At 47.4% G+C, this 16,476-nt stretch overlaps 1 protein-coding gene across 5 annotated transcripts; it reads left to right on the forward strand.

Moving 5' to 3' along the window:
• Window positions 1–1,833: 1,833 nt before the first annotated feature.
• Window positions 1,834–15,309, forward strand: NR2F2 (nuclear receptor subfamily 2 group F member 2). Of its 5 annotated transcripts, none has more exons than XM_080626667.1 (3): window positions 1,834–2,123; window positions 10,185–10,712; window positions 13,927–15,309. In XM_080626667.1, the coding sequence occupies exons 1-3, from the start codon at window positions 2,081–2,083 to the stop codon at window positions 14,199–14,201; spliced, it is 846 nt and encodes a 281-aa protein (XP_080482793.1). In that variant the 5' UTR covers window positions 1,834–2,080; the 3' UTR covers window positions 14,202–15,309. The 5 variants fall into 5 exon arrangements, with proteins under 5 accessions (XP_080482793.1, XP_080482794.1, XP_080482795.1 ...); XM_080626668.1 differs by lacking the exon at window positions 1,834–2,123 and adding an exon at window positions 6,776–8,404 and having other exon boundaries at window positions 10,148–10,712; XM_080626669.1 differs by lacking the exon at window positions 1,834–2,123 and adding an exon at window positions 6,776–8,387 and having other exon boundaries at window positions 10,158–10,712.
• Window positions 15,310–16,476: the final 1,167 nt, after the last annotated feature.

The following is a 16,476-nucleotide window of genomic DNA, read 5'->3' on the forward strand; positions in this document are numbered from 1 at the left end:
GGGGTGTGGGGAGAGATGTCTTCCCTTCAGGCTTTCCCCACCACTACCCGTTCAGCTTTACAGCAAAAAGAGGGTTTGGAAAAGGGGAGAAAGGCTGAAAAGCTTGAGTTTGTCTCTTGTGTTTTCTCTGCACCTTCACGATCCTCCTCTGCAAAGGGAGATCTTGGAAAGGGGAAGGGGGCGGGGGGGGGGGCAAAGTAAGAAGGGGAGAGAGCCCACAGATGCAAGCACCCCTCTGGCAATAATAAAAATTCATTCAAGTGGGCTCTGTCTCCATCTTCCATGTACTGATTAGACTTAACAAGAGTGGAAACTTGTGTAGACCATATTTATGGTATTAACGAGCAGTTACAAGATTTATCCTTCTTCTGATCAATATTGCCCGGGCCCGGCCCCCCCCTGGCCCGGCCCTCCCCGAAGGCTGCGATGACGATCGTCTTCCTACTTTTTCATCATCGCTGATCGAGGTGGCAAAACCCTTTTGTAATTTTCATTAGCCCAGTAAACATACAATTAACATGCAGCACTGTGGTTAACTTAATTCCTGTTTTAAGGCAAGGACAAGCAAGAAATGGAAGAGCGTTTGTTCCATTTGTCAAGTATGACACACTTCTTACCCTAACAGTTCCTTAAAATAAAAGCTCGGCTCCCCACCACCACGACCACCACCCCTCTTTCCAGAAACCCCCCACACTGATACACACACACACAAAAAGGAGCAGGAATCCATTAGTTGGAGAGTATTCTCCTGCCAAAGGCTGTATAATGTATTCCAAATTTTCCCAAGCCCTCACTGTACCGGGGTCCCGTCCCCCCCAAACCCCCCCCGGGAAAAGGAGGGCTGACGAGCTGATATTTCTCCTGGGTTAAAGATTCAGCCTCCTCCTAACCATAATATATATATATAATTTTAAATAAAATAGAACTAAACATGCTTCCCATGTCTAAAAGTTGCCATGTTTGTGAAGGGGGTGGGGAAAAAAAATGTCTCCAAGGGTTTCAATTAGCAACAAATGATTATTGCAACGGATTTTTGGTAATGAAAAAATGTGGAGTACCTCTTGCGAGCTGGGATCTCAGGGGCAGTGAAAGAGAGAGAGAGGGGGAGAGAAGGAGAGAGAGGGGGAGAGAGAAAGAGATTGCTGATTAGCTCGGATTCTTTCCCAACTTGCTTTAGCGTGTGCTTGCGTTCCCTGCCGACCCTACACAGGACACTATATATTTTTTCCCCTCCGGTGCATGTGTTGATAGTTCAGCCTGTAGTTGTTTGCGGTTGGCTTTTTCTTTCTTTCTTTTTTTTTTTTTTTTTTCCTCCTTCCTCCTTTTCCCTTTTTTCTTTTTCCTGCCGGGAGGGGGGAGGTGGGAAAAGGAGGGGGTGAGGGGAAGAGGGGGGGGATTGAAATCGGTCGCATCCATCCTACCCCCACTGTCATTAAGTTAGAGATTTCCCTCTCTTATTATTTTCTTCCTCCCCAGTTGGAAGGGTGGGTTGTGAATATTTTTTTCCCCCCCTTTTTTTTTTTGAAGTCTCGCCTTTCCAGCTCCAAACAAGGTGTAGCGAGACGCTCTTCCTTCTAAGGAATGAAATGAGACAAGGATCACTCAAAGACATCTCCTACCTTGGGCTTGGGGATTTTTTCTTAAAGGCAAGGCGCACATTCCTAAGCAGCTGTGTACAAAGCCCCCCCCCCCCCCCCCCCCCCGAAATCTTGTCTGTGTAAAGTTAGAGTGTGTCCAGGATTTTTGTGGGGTGGTGGTTTTTTTCCTCTCTCCCAAGACTGATCGCTAATAATACATCGAAAGCACTTCCCTTTAGGTTGTGGGAAATCTATTCCCTTCACCTTGCCTCCTTTCTCCCCCCCCCCCCCCCTTGAAGGCTGTAACTTTACTTTTTTTTTTCTCTCTCTCTTTTTCTTTTTTTTTTTATCAGTTTGCACAATCGCTTAGATAAACACCAAGAAGGAGACTTCTCTTTAATTACCCAACGCACATCTTTCTGGGGGGCAAACAGCGGTCTGATTATTTTTTTGTTGCTTGTTTGTTTCACCTGCCAAACTAAAGGAGAGGTAGAAAAAGGAAGATGCAAGCGATTTGGGACCTTGAACAAGGCAAATATGGTTTTGGTATGTTTACTTCTAGTTTTTTTTCTTCTTCTTTGACACTTTTTTTTTTTTTTCGGGCAATGTGTTGTGATTCTTGTGTTTCTCTTTTAAGGAAAACAAAAAATCCAAAAAAGCAAATGTTAGCTAACGTGCGTCTTAAACGATCGTTTCTAAGGTTACGTGGGTTGCTCTGAGGAGGGGAAGAGGGGAGGGGGGCAGACCCAAGCGGGTGGAATTGCAGCACCATCAGTTAGCACGTCCTTTAGCTAAATAAAGCAAAGCAGCAAACAAACAAACAAGCGAACAAACCCAACGACCGGAATCGCTTTCCCGGTCCGAGGCGAAGGAAAAGCTCCTCAAAGTCATTTCCAAAGCGGCAGCCGGGAGGTAGAGCCCGGTCCGAGCCTCCCTTGCCCGGCTCCGGGAGGAAGGGGAGGAGGGGGGGAACCTGCCCTGGAGGGTGGGAATGGGGGGGGGGGAAACAAGGCTCTTAAGTTAAGTGATAGGTATTAAACTGCACGGAATTGTGTCGCCGGGTGCAGCTGGCAGCTTTTATTTAGGGGGAAAGAAATAAAATACTAAATACAGCGGTCAGTGGGGAAGGTATAGCGCCGAGACCCCCCTCTCCCCTCCGGTCCCTTCTCCGGCTGAGCAAGTACAATGGGAAAAAAAAGCTTGGAATATACTCACCATCCGAAGGTGTGGTTGGTAGTTCGGCTGAGGCTTTAAAGCAATTATTTCTCCTTCATTTTTTTTTAATGGATATTTTTTAAAGGATTATCGCAAAAGGCGTAGATGTGACTTTAAGCAGCAAAAGTATTTTGCTCTGACAGCAGCATGCGAGGCACGGTTCGTCGTTTAAAAAAAAAAATCACAAAACAGGATTCTCCCTCTCTTCCCCCCCCCCCCCCCCCCCCCCATTCCTTTACCACTATCCCTTAAAAATACCTATTCGGTGCGGCGCTCGCAGAAACCCTGCTGCAGAAATCTTATAGTCCGGTCTAGGAGTGCCCAAGCCAATTAATTTTAAATCCTTAGGAATTAATCAGATTAAAATGTACAGAAGTTTCATTCTCGTACGCATACGTGAGCCAAAAGTCGTTTCCCTTTAAGAGATCCTTTTCTTTTAAAGTTGAATTTTAGGCAGATAAGAGACTTACACTAGGGGGCAGCCGGATACTGTACTTGCTCCAATCTTAAGCAATTTTTTTTCCTCTCTCACAGCATATGCTCTGATTTAGCACTGTAAATTTTTCAGAGGACCCAACTCTGACAGCCCCTGGTGATTTTCAAAGTACCACAAGCCAGTGGTTAAAAATTGCATTGACTTGGAAGTTCAGAGGCACACAATAGGAGCCACTTTCCCTATTCATGGAACTTCAGTGTGGTGGAAGAGAAAAACACACACATACTACATTGAGGGAGAAGAGGAATTCATTGAATTCTGTTAGACGTAACTGCTTTCCACTGAGTTCAGAGCGAAACTCGGTATTTGTTCGATGCTGTATTCATATTGCGATTTAATCTAGAAAGAATTAGAGGACTGTTAGGCAGCTTTCTGCCAGGAAAGCAGCTTCCCCTTCCTCTCTCTTTATTTTTTTAAACCTAAAGATTTACACCGGCTCTCTCCCCAGCTCTATTTTAGCAAAATAAATCCTTCCACTCCCTCTCATTAAAATAAATTTACATCTGCAGTAAAATGGCAGGAGGGATGCGTTTGTTTATTTGGGAAACCAATACGCTCTTACTTTTAAAACAGAGCGTTCCTATTGTCATTAGGCTGGGAGAAGGACGGTGGAGAATGTCCCCTTGCTCTACGAGGCGCTCAGGTTTCGAGGATTATTGAGCGAAATTAGCTGCAGTTCATTTTTACATTCATCGTTCTGCCTCAACCCACTCGCAGGGGTGTTTTCAAATAAATAGCAAAGCATCTAATGGTGCTAATAGATAGTTATATTGCTCCATCCCTCGAAGAGCAAATAGTTAATCTGGGGCATTCTTCATTAATGCTTGAGCAATCAGCGTATACGGCGGCTTTTAAGTGTGTATCAATGGCTTTTCATTTTTACGATCCTACGTTCAAACTATTAATATTGTCCGTCCTGTTAAACCCGCTTTCTCTTCTGATTTCTACGTTTGTTAAGACGGTGTTAATGTAATTTTTTCATATGGTGAATTAATCCTGCTTACTTTGTCAGGTTCGAGGCAGGAAAGGTTGGTGTTGGGCTGGGGTTTCGGGGTTTTTTATTATTATCATTTCTTCTCCTAAAGAAATTCAACATCAGCAACAATCTGTGACTATTCTGTATTTTGAACGCCCACCCTCCCCGAAAGGTGACCTGCTCGGCTCTGGGTTATTTGGCAATCATAAAGCAGTTTCCAGACATTTTAACTGGGAAAGATTCCTTTCCCTCTTTCTGTCTTTTCAGTCCCTCCTGGTCTCTATTTCGTGGAAAGGTCGGGTTTGTTCTGTCAGGATCAGTGGGAATGTTGCAGCCTTGTCTTTGAAATTGAGCCGCAGCCTATCTCCATTCGGGGGGTCTTGGTACACCAGGTTTCCGAGCAGGACACTGTCAAGTCTCTGTGCCTTTTTACAACTTTCCAGTCACCTCAGCACCTGCGGCTTTAGCCACATATATTATTTCTGCGGCAGGAGGAGGGGGTGTGCATGTGGCAACATGAAAAAGTGCGTGTGAGGAGGTGAGGGGCAATTAATCCTTTGCGGAAGGGTGCCCAGGTCTGTGTCCCCTCGCCCGCACTTGGCGGCCGGCTCGGATGGGAACGTACGGTGTTTGCACGGGAGGAATAGTCCGGCCGGGCTTTTATCCGGCTACGTTAACGTGTTTTCTTATATATCTCTCCGTCCCTTCTCCTGTCCCGGTGTTCTTTGGCCATTTTCGCGGGGAGATGAACCCCCTGTCCCTGTTCCGCTGCCCGGTAGCTCTGTTCGGCGGGAAATAAACAACAGTCCCCGTGCGCTGAGACCGGTTACCGGTGCTCCCGCTGGAGCACAGAGCTTGTGTTACTATGTCAGGGTACGTGTGACCCAAGAGAACAGAAAAAAGGGGGAAAAGAACACCCAAATCCCTCAAATAAAGTTGAAAGGCTCGGGATGAGCTGCGCTATAGCGATGCCGTGGAGGTGGCGAGGGAAAGACACAAGTGGCACACGCTGCGGGGTCTTTCCGAGCAAGGGCAAGGGGAGACGGTGTCTTGCGGGAACCGCGGTGCCTCGGCTGCGGCGGAGAGCCCGGGGCGAGCGGCGGAGCCCCGTTACCCAGCCGGGGCCGTGCTGGGCTAGCAGCAGCTTCTGCACCGCCGGGCCGAGGACACGCAGCATGCTGCGTGCGGGCGGCCGGGGCGAGTGCAGGTGCCGCCGCCGGTCCGTCCGGAGCGAGGCCGAGCGGGGGGCGAGGGCAACGCCGGCCGCGGTGGGACCGCAGCGGGCGGGAGCGCGTACTTGCGCCGCGCAGCGCCGGCGGGAGCCGGACGACGGCTGTTGCCGTCCCGCGCGGCGACGGCGGGGCCGGTTTTCACTTGGTTCTGTGCAGTTTTACCTCAGTTTCGCGTCAGACCTCTGATTTGCACCCGCCGCCCCCTCACGACCCCCGAGGCCGTGCCCTGCCGGGCGGCCCCAGGTGAGGCGGCAGCCGCGGCCGCGCTCCGCTCCCCTCTCCGGGCTCGCCTTAACCTCTCGCCTCAGCGGGAAGACGGGAAGGGCATGGCGAGGGGAGCGGGGTGCGCGGGGGGACACCCCGTCGCCCGTGATGGCTGTGGTAGTGCTGGCAGCAGCGGGGCGGCGCCTGCCTCTAGGACCGCGCGGGCGGCGGCGGCGGCGGCGGCCATGGTTTAGGCCGCGCAGGAGGCGTCGCGGCCCAATGAGGGCCGAGGGGCGGGGCGCGAGCTTTTGACCAGTCAAACGCCGGTCGGGGTAAGGGAGGTGGAAGGAAGGGGAAGAGAGGGGGGGAAATGTGTGTGTGTGTGTGTGTGTGTGTGACGGGGGGGGGGGTGGTTTGCGCTGCGCCTTATAAGGCGCGCGGTCGCCATGGCAACCCGCGCTAAGTTGCAGCAGCCGTGTCAAAGTTCACTCTCCCGCCAGCGGGGCGAACGGCCGGCGGGGAGGGAGAGAGAGGGAGGAGGGAGGGAGGGAGCGAGGGAGGGAGAGAGGGAGGGAGAGCGAGAGAGAGAGAGCGAGGGCGCGCGCGCTCTTTACGGCTCCGGCTCGCCGCTACGGCCCACGCGCCGCCCGCCCCGCCCCGCCCCTCCCATTCCGAGCCGGTTGGGGGGGGGGATAGTGGGGGGCCGGTGGGGTGGGTGAGCCCCCTCTTCGCTCTTTTAACTGGGGGGGGGGGGGGGGGGGAAGAGGGTTGTCGCTATTTCCCCCCCGCCCCGTTCCCCGCGGTGGTTTTTTCTCCCTTCCTCCCTCCCTTCCCGGCTGAGGAGCGATGCTGCGCGCTGGGTTATGATCCTTCCCTCTCTCCCTCCTCCTCCTCCTCTTCTCCTCCTCCTCCTCCTCCTCCTCCCGCTCCCCTCTTTTATCATCCTGGCTGGCTGGGCGCTGCTGTGCTGGCGAGTTGACTCCTTCCCTCCCCCCCGCCCCGCGGCCCCCCTCCCCCCGCCCGCGCCGTGAGCACCGGCGGCGCGGAGGCGAGAGCCCACTTGCGAGGCGGCAGAAGCAGCATAAGGCAGCGCGGCGGCGGCGGCGGCAGCGGCAGCAGCAGCAGCAGCACCCGAGCGGCGGCGGCGGCGGCGGGAGCGGCGGAGGGGACACGGCGCGGCGGGAGCGGCGAACCGAGGAGCGAATAAACGATCATAATTAATAATAATAACAATAATAATAATCAAAACAGAGCGAGGAGAGGAGGAGGAGGAGGAGGAAGAACAAACCCAAACAGCCAGCCCCCCCACCCCCGAGCCCAAAAGAGGGAGAGACAGAGAGAAAGAGAGCAGCGCCCGGGCGGAGCGGCGGAGAGGAAGAATTAAAGCGAGCGAAGGAGGAGGGAGGAGAGACAGAGCAGAGAGAGAGAGAGGAGGAAAGAGGAGGAGGAGGAGAAAGAGGAGAGGAGAGAAAAAAAAAAAAAGAAAAAAAAAAAAAGAAAAGAGAGAGCCCACAAAAACAAAGCGATCGCGGTTGATGTTGCTGCTGCTGCAAGCTGGACTTCCAAAAACTACGGCGAGACCGGCCGCCTCTCTCCGCGCCGAGAAAAGTCTCCTCCGCAGCCGCGCGTGGTTTTTTCCGCTGTGTGTGTAATCTTTAACCTTTTATTCATTCTTATTTTGATGGCTTTCCTGAATGGCTGACTGCGAGCTTCCCTGGACCTGGCCCCCAGACACCCGCCTCTCCTCCTTCAACTACTCTGCTGCAGATCAGCTCTAAGAGAGAGAGAGGGAGATCTTTGAAGAGATTTTCTTTTTTTTTTTTTTTTTCCTCCTCTCTCTCTCTCTCCCTCTCTCCTTTCCCCCCCCTCCCCCCCCATCCCAAACCCCCCCACTACCCTCTTTTACTTCGCTCTCCTGGAGCCCAGACAATCGACTCGCAACTCGCCCCCCCGCACACACACCTCCATCGCCCAGTGCTTCTGCACCTCCGCCGGTACCGGGAGATCCCCCCTCCCTGAGCCTCCTGAGAGGGAAAAAAAAAACCCAAGGAAACAACAACAAAAAAAAAAAAAAAAAAAGAGAGAAAAAGGGGGCAAAACAATAGAAGAGAGAGGGGGGAAGAGAGAGAAAGGGGAGGAGGAGAGAAAAAAAAAAAAGCAGAGAAAAAGACTGCTGCAAAGCTGATCTGAACAGCAAAGCAAACAAACTTTGAAAATAAAGGGGGAACAGGAAGTTTGGCAACGGTGTCCCATAGATATGGCAATGGTAGTCGGTGCGTGGCGAGACCCCCAGGACGATGTGCCCGGAGCTCAGGGAACGCAGCCTTCGCAAGCGCCGCCGGTGCAGGGACCCCCGGCCGGGGCCCCGCACACCCCGCAGACCCCGGGCCCCGGCGGCCCCCCCAGCACGCCGGCCCAGCCCAACCCGCCGAGCCAGCAGAGCCAAGGAGACAAGCAGCAGCAGCAGCAGCACATTGAGTGTGTGGTTTGTGGGGACAAGTCTAGTGGCAAACATTATGGCCAGTTTACCTGCGAGGGTTGCAAGAGTTTCTTCAAGCGGAGTGTAAGGAGGAATCTCAGCTACACTTGTCGTGCCAACAGGAACTGTCCCATTGACCAGCACCACCGCAATCAGTGTCAGTACTGCCGCCTCAAAAAATGCCTCAAAGTTGGCATGAGACGGGAAGGTATTGGGATTTCATTTGTTTTGCAATTTTTTTTTTCACTCGCTGCGTTTTGGGTTTTGTTGTTCTCTCTTTCCCTTTTTTTTTTTTTTTTTTTAATATATATATTTATTATTATTTTTAACCTCCCTCCCCAAACCCAACCAGAACCTTTCCTTCTCCCACCCTCCCCCTCACCCTCAATAAACAGACAGAAACTTTCTCGCAATGAAAGAAAGAGATGCTGGGGAGGGTGGGCAGGGGCTCTTGCATGCTTTTCTCCCGCACTCGTAATTGATTTGTGTTTGTTTTGATTTTGCTGATGGAGGTTTATTGGAAGTGGATTTTTAGTTTCACGCTGCTTAGGAGCGAGATGAGGATTCTGACGTGTGGTTACTTCACGTTTCCTCCTGCATGCTCCGAGTTAGCTGCTCCGGGCATGTGTATGTGTGTCTCTGTGCGTGTGTACACACACAAGAGATGCACACACACGCACATGTATATGTATATAATATATATATATCCTCCAGCACCCTGCCTTAGATTGCAATTTTACACAGGCGGTTCAAATTACTATTACAATGGGACTCACCCTACCGAGGCTCTACAGCACTCCACTGTGGATTCCCAGCTGGATTTTTCCTTTAAAAATACATATACACGCACATCTTCGTGCTTGTGTGTATGTATATATATGTATATTGCCGTGTGCCTGCCTTTCCTGGTTGTTATTGTCCCACTTTTCCTTTCTTCCTCTTATTTTCTCGTTCCACCGGGAGAAGCAGGAGGGGAGTTAGAAGGGGAGGGTGGCGGGGGGGAAGGAAAGAGCAGCCCAGAAGTAAGTGTGGGGTGCTCGGGTCTCTGCAAGTCGAGTCTTTGTGATATAAAATTAGACGGGAAATGTGAGCCTGCAGTTTTCCAGTGCGTGCTCTGTGTCTGGACGCTGCTATGTAGGTTAAGGGTTAGGGGGCTTGGGACTTGCTGGGCTCCTCTCTTTGTGTTTCTGCAAGAGTAACTAACCTTGTAATAGTGGCGATAACAAATATAAATCAAGCACATTTTTAGGCATTCTCCCTTCTTGCCGTCTCTCTGCCTCTGAGCCCTTTTCCTCTCTCCCTTTTCTCTCGCTGTCACCGTGTAAATTTATTAACAAAATGAAAGGCCCACTTTCCATGGGCAGCAGAGGAAGGTGCCTTTGGATCATGCCCCTAGCCTCGTCAGGGGATCTGCCGGGATATTAAGGGGTGATGTCGGCTCCTTTGATATTTTTTTATGAGGGGGGGTGTGTATAATAACACCAGCAACAATATATTCAGTGGGTGAGAAACGCGTGTGGGACCAGCGCCGGGGATTTTGAACTGAAGTGCTTCTCCCCTCTTCCCCTCCCTCCTTTCCCATCCTTTTCCCCTAGCCCCAAATCAATAAGCTGGTTGAGGTGTAATGAAGAAAAATACCCGGGCACACAAAGACGTACCCTGCATCTCTTGAAGGAGGGGAGGCGGTGGAGGGATTGGGAAGGGGGGGAAAGAACCGGCTTGTGGTGTGTTTTGGGAAGTGAATATCTCGGGCTGCTGCAGGCAGTCCTGGCTGAGCGGACAGCATTGCTCTGCTCTTATTGTTGCTTTGACTTGACCCGGGAGCTGCAGAGCCTTAAAGCGGGGGTACGGGATGAACTCTAGCTGAAAAAAAGCATGTTTCTTTCTTAAACTGACTTGGTCCGGTGTCACACGAGCACGCACAAGCACACAAAGCAGGCTGTATTGGAACCGATGGTCGCAATTCAGATATTAATAGCTGTAGTTTCTTCTTTATTTACTGCAGCGGTCCAGAGGGGCAGAATGCCACCCACACAGCCAACTCATGGTCAGTTCGCCTTGACAAATGGGGACCCTCTCAACTGCCATTCCTACCTATCCGGATATATCTCCCTTCTTCTGAGAGCAGAGCCCTACCCCACCTCCCGCTTTGGCAGTCAGTGCATGCAACCCAACAACATCATGGGCATCGAGAACATTTGTGAACTGGCAGCTAGGATGCTCTTCAGCGCGGTGGAGTGGGCCAGGAATATCCCCTTCTTCCCAGACCTCCAGATCACAGACCAGGTGGCCCTCCTGAGGCTGACCTGGAGCGAGTTGTTTGTCCTCAACGCTGCCCAGTGCTCCATGCCCCTCCACGTAGCTCCGCTCCTGGCAGCTGCCGGCCTCCACGCTTCGCCAATGTCTGCTGACCGAGTGGTCGCCTTTATGGACCACATACGAATCTTCCAAGAGCAAGTAGAAAAACTGAAAGCATTGCATGTCGACTCCGCAGAATATAGCTGTTTAAAGGCCATAGTCCTCTTCACCTCAGGTAGGCAGCATTTCTTTGCTCTTCCTTTTTCCTCCCCCGGGCCCTCCCCGAGAACTGTTTGCTCTTCCAAAGTGTTATTGCCTGACACCCCCCACCGCTCCCTGCTCCCCAAGAAGCAGCGTGCTCTTTCCTTTTAGGATACGGTGCCCTGTTGTCTCCTCTTCAGGGCCTCGGATCTGAGCATCCCATCTGTGCGGGAGTGCAAAGTGAAAATAAGTTAAGAAATAAAGAAATAAGCCACACACAGACACACAAAATAGACAACCTAAAGACACCCCAACCCCAGTTGAGTAACGCTGGGGAAGAGTGGGCTCGGGGAGAGGCACCCATTCGCCATGAAAGACTGCGCTTTTCCATTGAAAAGAATATTTTATTTAACAGTATAGCTCTGGGTTGTTGCATTTAATGACACGCATCTGAACAGCAGCAAAATCTGTTTGATGCTGTTAAATACAAGTCGTCCTATCAGTGAAAACACTTTTAAAAAAAAAAAAAAAAGAAAGAAAGATGAGCATTTTATGGGCAGCCAGGAAGGGGAAAAAAGCCCTGCAGGATTAAAAATTGAATTGAAAAAAAAGGAAGTTAAATGCACAAAGCTGAGTTTAAAATATGTTCCCTGCCATCCCATAAAATAAAATTAATCAACTTTCCAAAGAGCTGTCTCTGATTTAAACAGAACGTGGCAGTGAGCAGTTCTGTGTCATTTAAGCTAAGGGGAAAAGTTTGCATTTGTACCCAGCAGGAACTGCAGGCTCCTAAGCGAGTAGCGGGTGCGAAAAGATCGTTACCATAAGTAGAGAGGGATAGTATGGAAAAGTAAGAGGCGAGTGGAGCTGCTGCTCCGCAGTGTAATTCCGGCGTGGCACAACCATGCCTCTCCCGAGGAAAAGACCTCGAGGTGTTTCTTAGATAATCAAAGAGAAGGGGGGGGGGGGGGGGGGGGGAAATACGTGTCAACTTTTGCTGCCTAGAAATAGTGCATGAGTTATAAAGCAATAATTGAGTGCGTTGTGAAATCTAATTAGCTTGCACTAGAGTTTAACCTGGGTGAGTAATAATCCTGATATTAACTCTGGAGGCTAAATTTTTTTTTATTCTTATTATGTTGTTTTTTTTTTTTTTTAAGGAACAAAAAAACCCCTCCTCTGCTCGCTAATTTGTGCAATACGTTATCTCAAATTACTAACTTTAAGGCTGCATCGGCAAGCCGATGTGCTGGAGCCCTAGAAGTTTTGGGGATTAAGTTTAAAAATCCATAGATTTCTTCTGTAACTCCTTGGAAAGCTTGGGAAAGTGGCCACGCGATAAACATATGAATGGAAGCAGGACCTGTAAAATAATTACTCATCGGAGTTTTTTAAAGCCTGATATCAGGAAACAGGAAAAAAATGTAGTTTATGTGGGAAAAGAAGGGCTCACAATCCGTTCCTTGTTGTGTTAAAGGGGGTCTGGGGAACAAAGTCATTTTCTGGACTTTGTCCAGGTTCTGGGTCGTGACCTAAACTTCCTTTTATATATTATTGCTTTACACATAAAAAACTTCTCCTTTTTTTCCCCCCCTTTTTTTTTTCCCCCCTCTCCCCCCCCCCCAAACACTCGTGCTAAAGTTCTGAGGTGATCAATGAGCAGGGCACATGGAGCCATAGGGACACAGGGGTCCCGAGTGGGAAGGGGGAGGACATGGGGTGCTCACTTCATTTTTTTTCCCCTATCGTTTTCTAGAATGCATTTTCCTCTCTCCCTCGCACAGCGAGGATCCCACACACGCTCACATCCCTCCCCAAGCCCCTGGCCAGCTCACACTCACACCGAGGAGTTTATTTCCAATCCTGCCTTTTCTCCCAAATCACTTATTTTATTTTTCCCTTTTTTCTTCCCCCCCCCCCCTTTTTTTTTAGCTTTCTGAGAAAACAATCGTCCGATCCTGTCGTAACTGTTTAATTTATTACTATTTTCAAAATGTGAGGCCTGGCGTGTAAATTGCCTCCCAACTAGATAAACGTTTCTTGTTATCTTGATTCTGGGGGAGATAGCCGCATGCAAGGGAAAAGAAAGGAATAAAATAAATATAGGGTGATGCCCGCAGCTCCTGCAGCACCCCAATAACACACTCTGATGTAAAGCAGACGCAGATAGATGCATATAATGTTTGCTGCAGCCTCTTTTAAGAGGAGAGAGGGGGGGGAAATCTGGGTTCTAATGACTCGCAGAATATGCATGTGTTAGCCCTGCGCCTAGGAAAGCCACAGGGAGGTCAGGTCACAACCTGTGCTCTTTCAGCACAGACGTCTCTGATTTAAAGGGAACTTATTGTATTTTAGCGTATCAGGAAAAAAAAAAAAGGGGGGGGAAAAAATGTCCAGACCCTATCAGGGAGTTTTCTTCTTGTAAGGGCCTTTAGGTTTAAAAAGAAGAAGAAGAGGGGGGGAAAAAAATAGAGGGGGGAGTAGAGAGGGGGGAAGAAAGAAAGAGAAAAGAAAAGAGGGGGGAAAAGAAACAGCTCAAATGAACAGAGAGATCACAGTTTGCATGGCTGCCTCTGAATAGGCTAAACTGACAAGATCAGTTTTAAAGGGCCACTTAAATCAGTTTCAAAGACTGAAGAAAAACGCGTTGTCTTCTTTGGGGGAGAATCTGTTGCTGGATCCGGGGCGCCATTATCTTTGGCTGTGCCAGTTTTTGATGATGATGATGATGATTATGATTTCTATCACTATTCTTATTACTCCTTCTCATCACATGGGTAGGCTCTCCCCAATTATTTTCCAAGGAGAGGGGAGAAACAGTGGCTCCCTTTCCCCCCTTTTGACTCAAGCCTTCCCCGCCTTCCCCCAGCCTTTTCCCCCTAAAAATATAGATGCACAAAACTCCGCTTGGCCAACACCTCCTTGTCAGCCCCTCAGGTCTGTCGTGCCATGAGAAATCTCCACTCTGGGAGCTGGGCTCAATCCTAAAGGAGACCCTCCAGAAGAGAGAGAGAGAAATACAACCCCACACGCATGCACAGAAAGAGATTGTCCCTTTTGGTAAAACCTACTGAAACTGGGGGGCGAGGTGATGGCGCACGATCTATGCTTAATTCTAGCCATTTAAAAAAAGATCAAATTTTTAAAAATTCTAAAATAAACCACTTTTTAATCTGATGATTGTTTTCTTTTTTTTTTCTTTCTTTTTTTTTTCTTTTTTTTTATTTTTTTAATACACTTTCTTCTAGATGCCTGTGGTCTCTCTGATGTAGCCCATGTTGAAAGTTTACAGGAGAAGTCACAGTGTGCTTTGGAAGAGTATGTTAGGAGCCAGTATCCCAACCAGCCAACACGATTCGGGAAGCTATTACTACGTCTCCCCTCCCTTCGCACTGTCTCCTCTTCTGTCATAGAGCAATTGTTTTTCGTCCGTTTGGTAGGTAAAACCCCCATAGAAACCCTAATCAGGGATATGTTACTGTCTGGCAGCAGTTTTAACTGGCCTTATATGTCCATTCAATAAAATATTCGAGAGAAAAAAGAAAAGAAAAAAAAAATCTTAAAAAAAAATTAAAACGAAAAAATTGAGAAGGGCGATGAAAGAGAGTGAAAGGAAAGCAAATGACATTTGGGTTCTGGTTGTTACTTAAACTTCCTTCTGCTAAGAAAGGATGTAAAAGGATGTTACAAGTTTGCTAAGAGAAGACAGGAAAAAAAATTAATGGACTGTGAATTAAAAAAAAAACAAAACAAAAGGAGAGACTGTCAAATGAACTTTTACAGAATGCATTAAAAACTCCCGTGTCGTTCCGAAAAAAAACTTGCTACTTCTCATTTTTTGTAAAAAATTCAAAAATAAAGAGAGAAAGAAAAAAGAAAGAAAGAAAAAGGAGAAAGAAGAAGCGAGGAAGCGATGTTGGGCTTTTTCTTTTTTTCTTTTTTCTTCCTTTTTTTTTTTTTTTTTTTCTTTTTCTGGGGTAAACTTTTTAAAAAAAATCTCGCTTAAAGTGCATTTAAAGGAAATTTGGAGAAAAAAATTAACAGAACGGAAGAAAGTAAGTCTTTTTTTTCCAAATTATTAATTGTCCTATGTGTCTATGTACCTATAGCTGTTCTTTTTTGTATTTTTCTGGTTTCAAACCAGTTTATTCTGTGGTTCTATAATAATTTTTGATATAACCTTGGCTTCTTAAAAAAAAATAAATAAATAAACTGTGTATCCTTAAAATATATGTTCTGAAAGAATTAAAACTGAGTCCATGAAAGTATCATAGGAAGAAAGGAAAAGAGAAAAAAACCCCTCAACAACACCATGATGGAAGCGCACTTAAGGTGGTGACCCAAAATTTAGCTTGAAGCTGAGAGAGCTATAATTATATAGACCCGAATGAACCACACGTGTCATATAACTACCCCCCAATCTAAGTTTTTTGATATTTCGGTCAGAAAATGAACTGTGGGGATTTATTATAGGTAGAAGGAATTTGTGTCCAAGACACATTACGGTTTTTGATTTAAAAAAAAAAAAAAAAAAAAACAAAAAAAAAAAGGAAAAAAAAAAACCACAACAACAAAACCAAGCAAAGTGAACTTTTGTAATTTGAATTGGGTTCCACATAGTTCATCATGAATTGTTATTAAACTCCTCTATCTGTTTGTATATTTGCAAGCCCTTTGTATTATAATAATTGTTGATATTTTCCCTTTTTAAAAAATACCATTGAAATCAGCATGACAAAATAACACTGTTGGCACTTATAGATAACGTGATTGATTCAGTATCTTAGAGTTTACAGTTTTGTGTTTAAAAAAAAACTGAAGGTTTTTTTTTCTTTTTTTAAGTGCAACATTTCTGTATACTGTAAAAGTTATAATAACTGAACTGTTTGGTCGAGTCTTTGTGTGTTATATTCCAAGGAAAATTGAAAGTATTCAGAAATTAAAATATTATTTGATATCTGAAACTTGTTTGGCTGTCATAAATGTCTTTCAGAAACCGCATTACTTCTCTCTAGTTTGCAGTCATTTAAGTCCATAGGCGATTGATTTGTTTACTTGTCACAGTAAGTTTGTAGCAGATGTATTGTAGTGTATTTACCTGTTTAATTCCGGGATGGGGGCGGAGGACTTAAGTTCGTGGTTTATCTCTGGTTTTAGGAAGTACTATGCTGAAATGGTAAACCATCAACCCCCATTCATCTAATCCTCCTGTTAATTAAAAATGGATTTTCTGGGGTAAAAAAAAAAAAAAAGGCCCTTATTTTTGTCACACTTAAGTGCCTGCGTAGGAGAGGTATTGTTGTGAAAAAGTATTAGAAATCTGGAGATCAGTATCTATTTTATGATCAGAATGGGGCGAAAAAACCTTTTGTAAATGTCTGACATAGGCGCACAAGATCATTCAAGCAAGGTAATAGCAGTATTGTAAATATAGGTCAGTTGTTTGCAATGAGTTTTCTTTAAGTATGTGTGATTTTTTATAATACTCTGTAGTTGCCATCTATCGTTGTCATTGAGAGGTCTTCAAATGGAGTGGCTTTAGCTTCTAGCACTGAGGAGTCGGGTTTTAATGTATATATATACTCGCAAGTGGGTTTTTCTTTTTTACCTTAGACTGTGAAAGCATGACCACAGGTCATCTCTATCTTTTACGTATGGCATATATGTCTGTATGTATCCCTGCATACATACATGTGTAGGCGCACATGCATCTTCCCTGGGGGGCTCCAGGGCCCCTTCCCCAGCCCTCGCACAGGCACAGCTCCCATGGGTGCCATGGCATAGGACCGGACAAGCCG

This window comes from Psittacula echo, assembly GCF_963264785.1.
Source record: "Psittacula echo genome assembly, chromosome: 10".
Classification (NCBI taxonomy): Eukaryota; Metazoa; Chordata; class Aves; order Psittaciformes; family Psittacidae; genus Psittacula; species Psittacula echo.

Excerpts from the sequence above, each read along its gene's own strand:
- NR2F2 (XM_080626668.1), top strand. The coding sequence starts at position 7,958 with ATGGCAATGGTAGTCGGTGCGTGGCGAGACCCCCAGGACGATGTGCCC. Across the intron at positions 8,405-10,147 it reads AAGGTATTGGGATTTCATTT|ATATTAATAGCTGTAGTTTC; the intron begins GTTTTGCAATTT and ends GTCGCAATTCAG. Across the intron at positions 10,713-13,926 it reads CATAGTCCTCTTCACCTCAG|ATGCCTGTGGTCTCTCTGAT; the intron begins GTAGGCAGCATT and ends ACTTTCTTCTAG.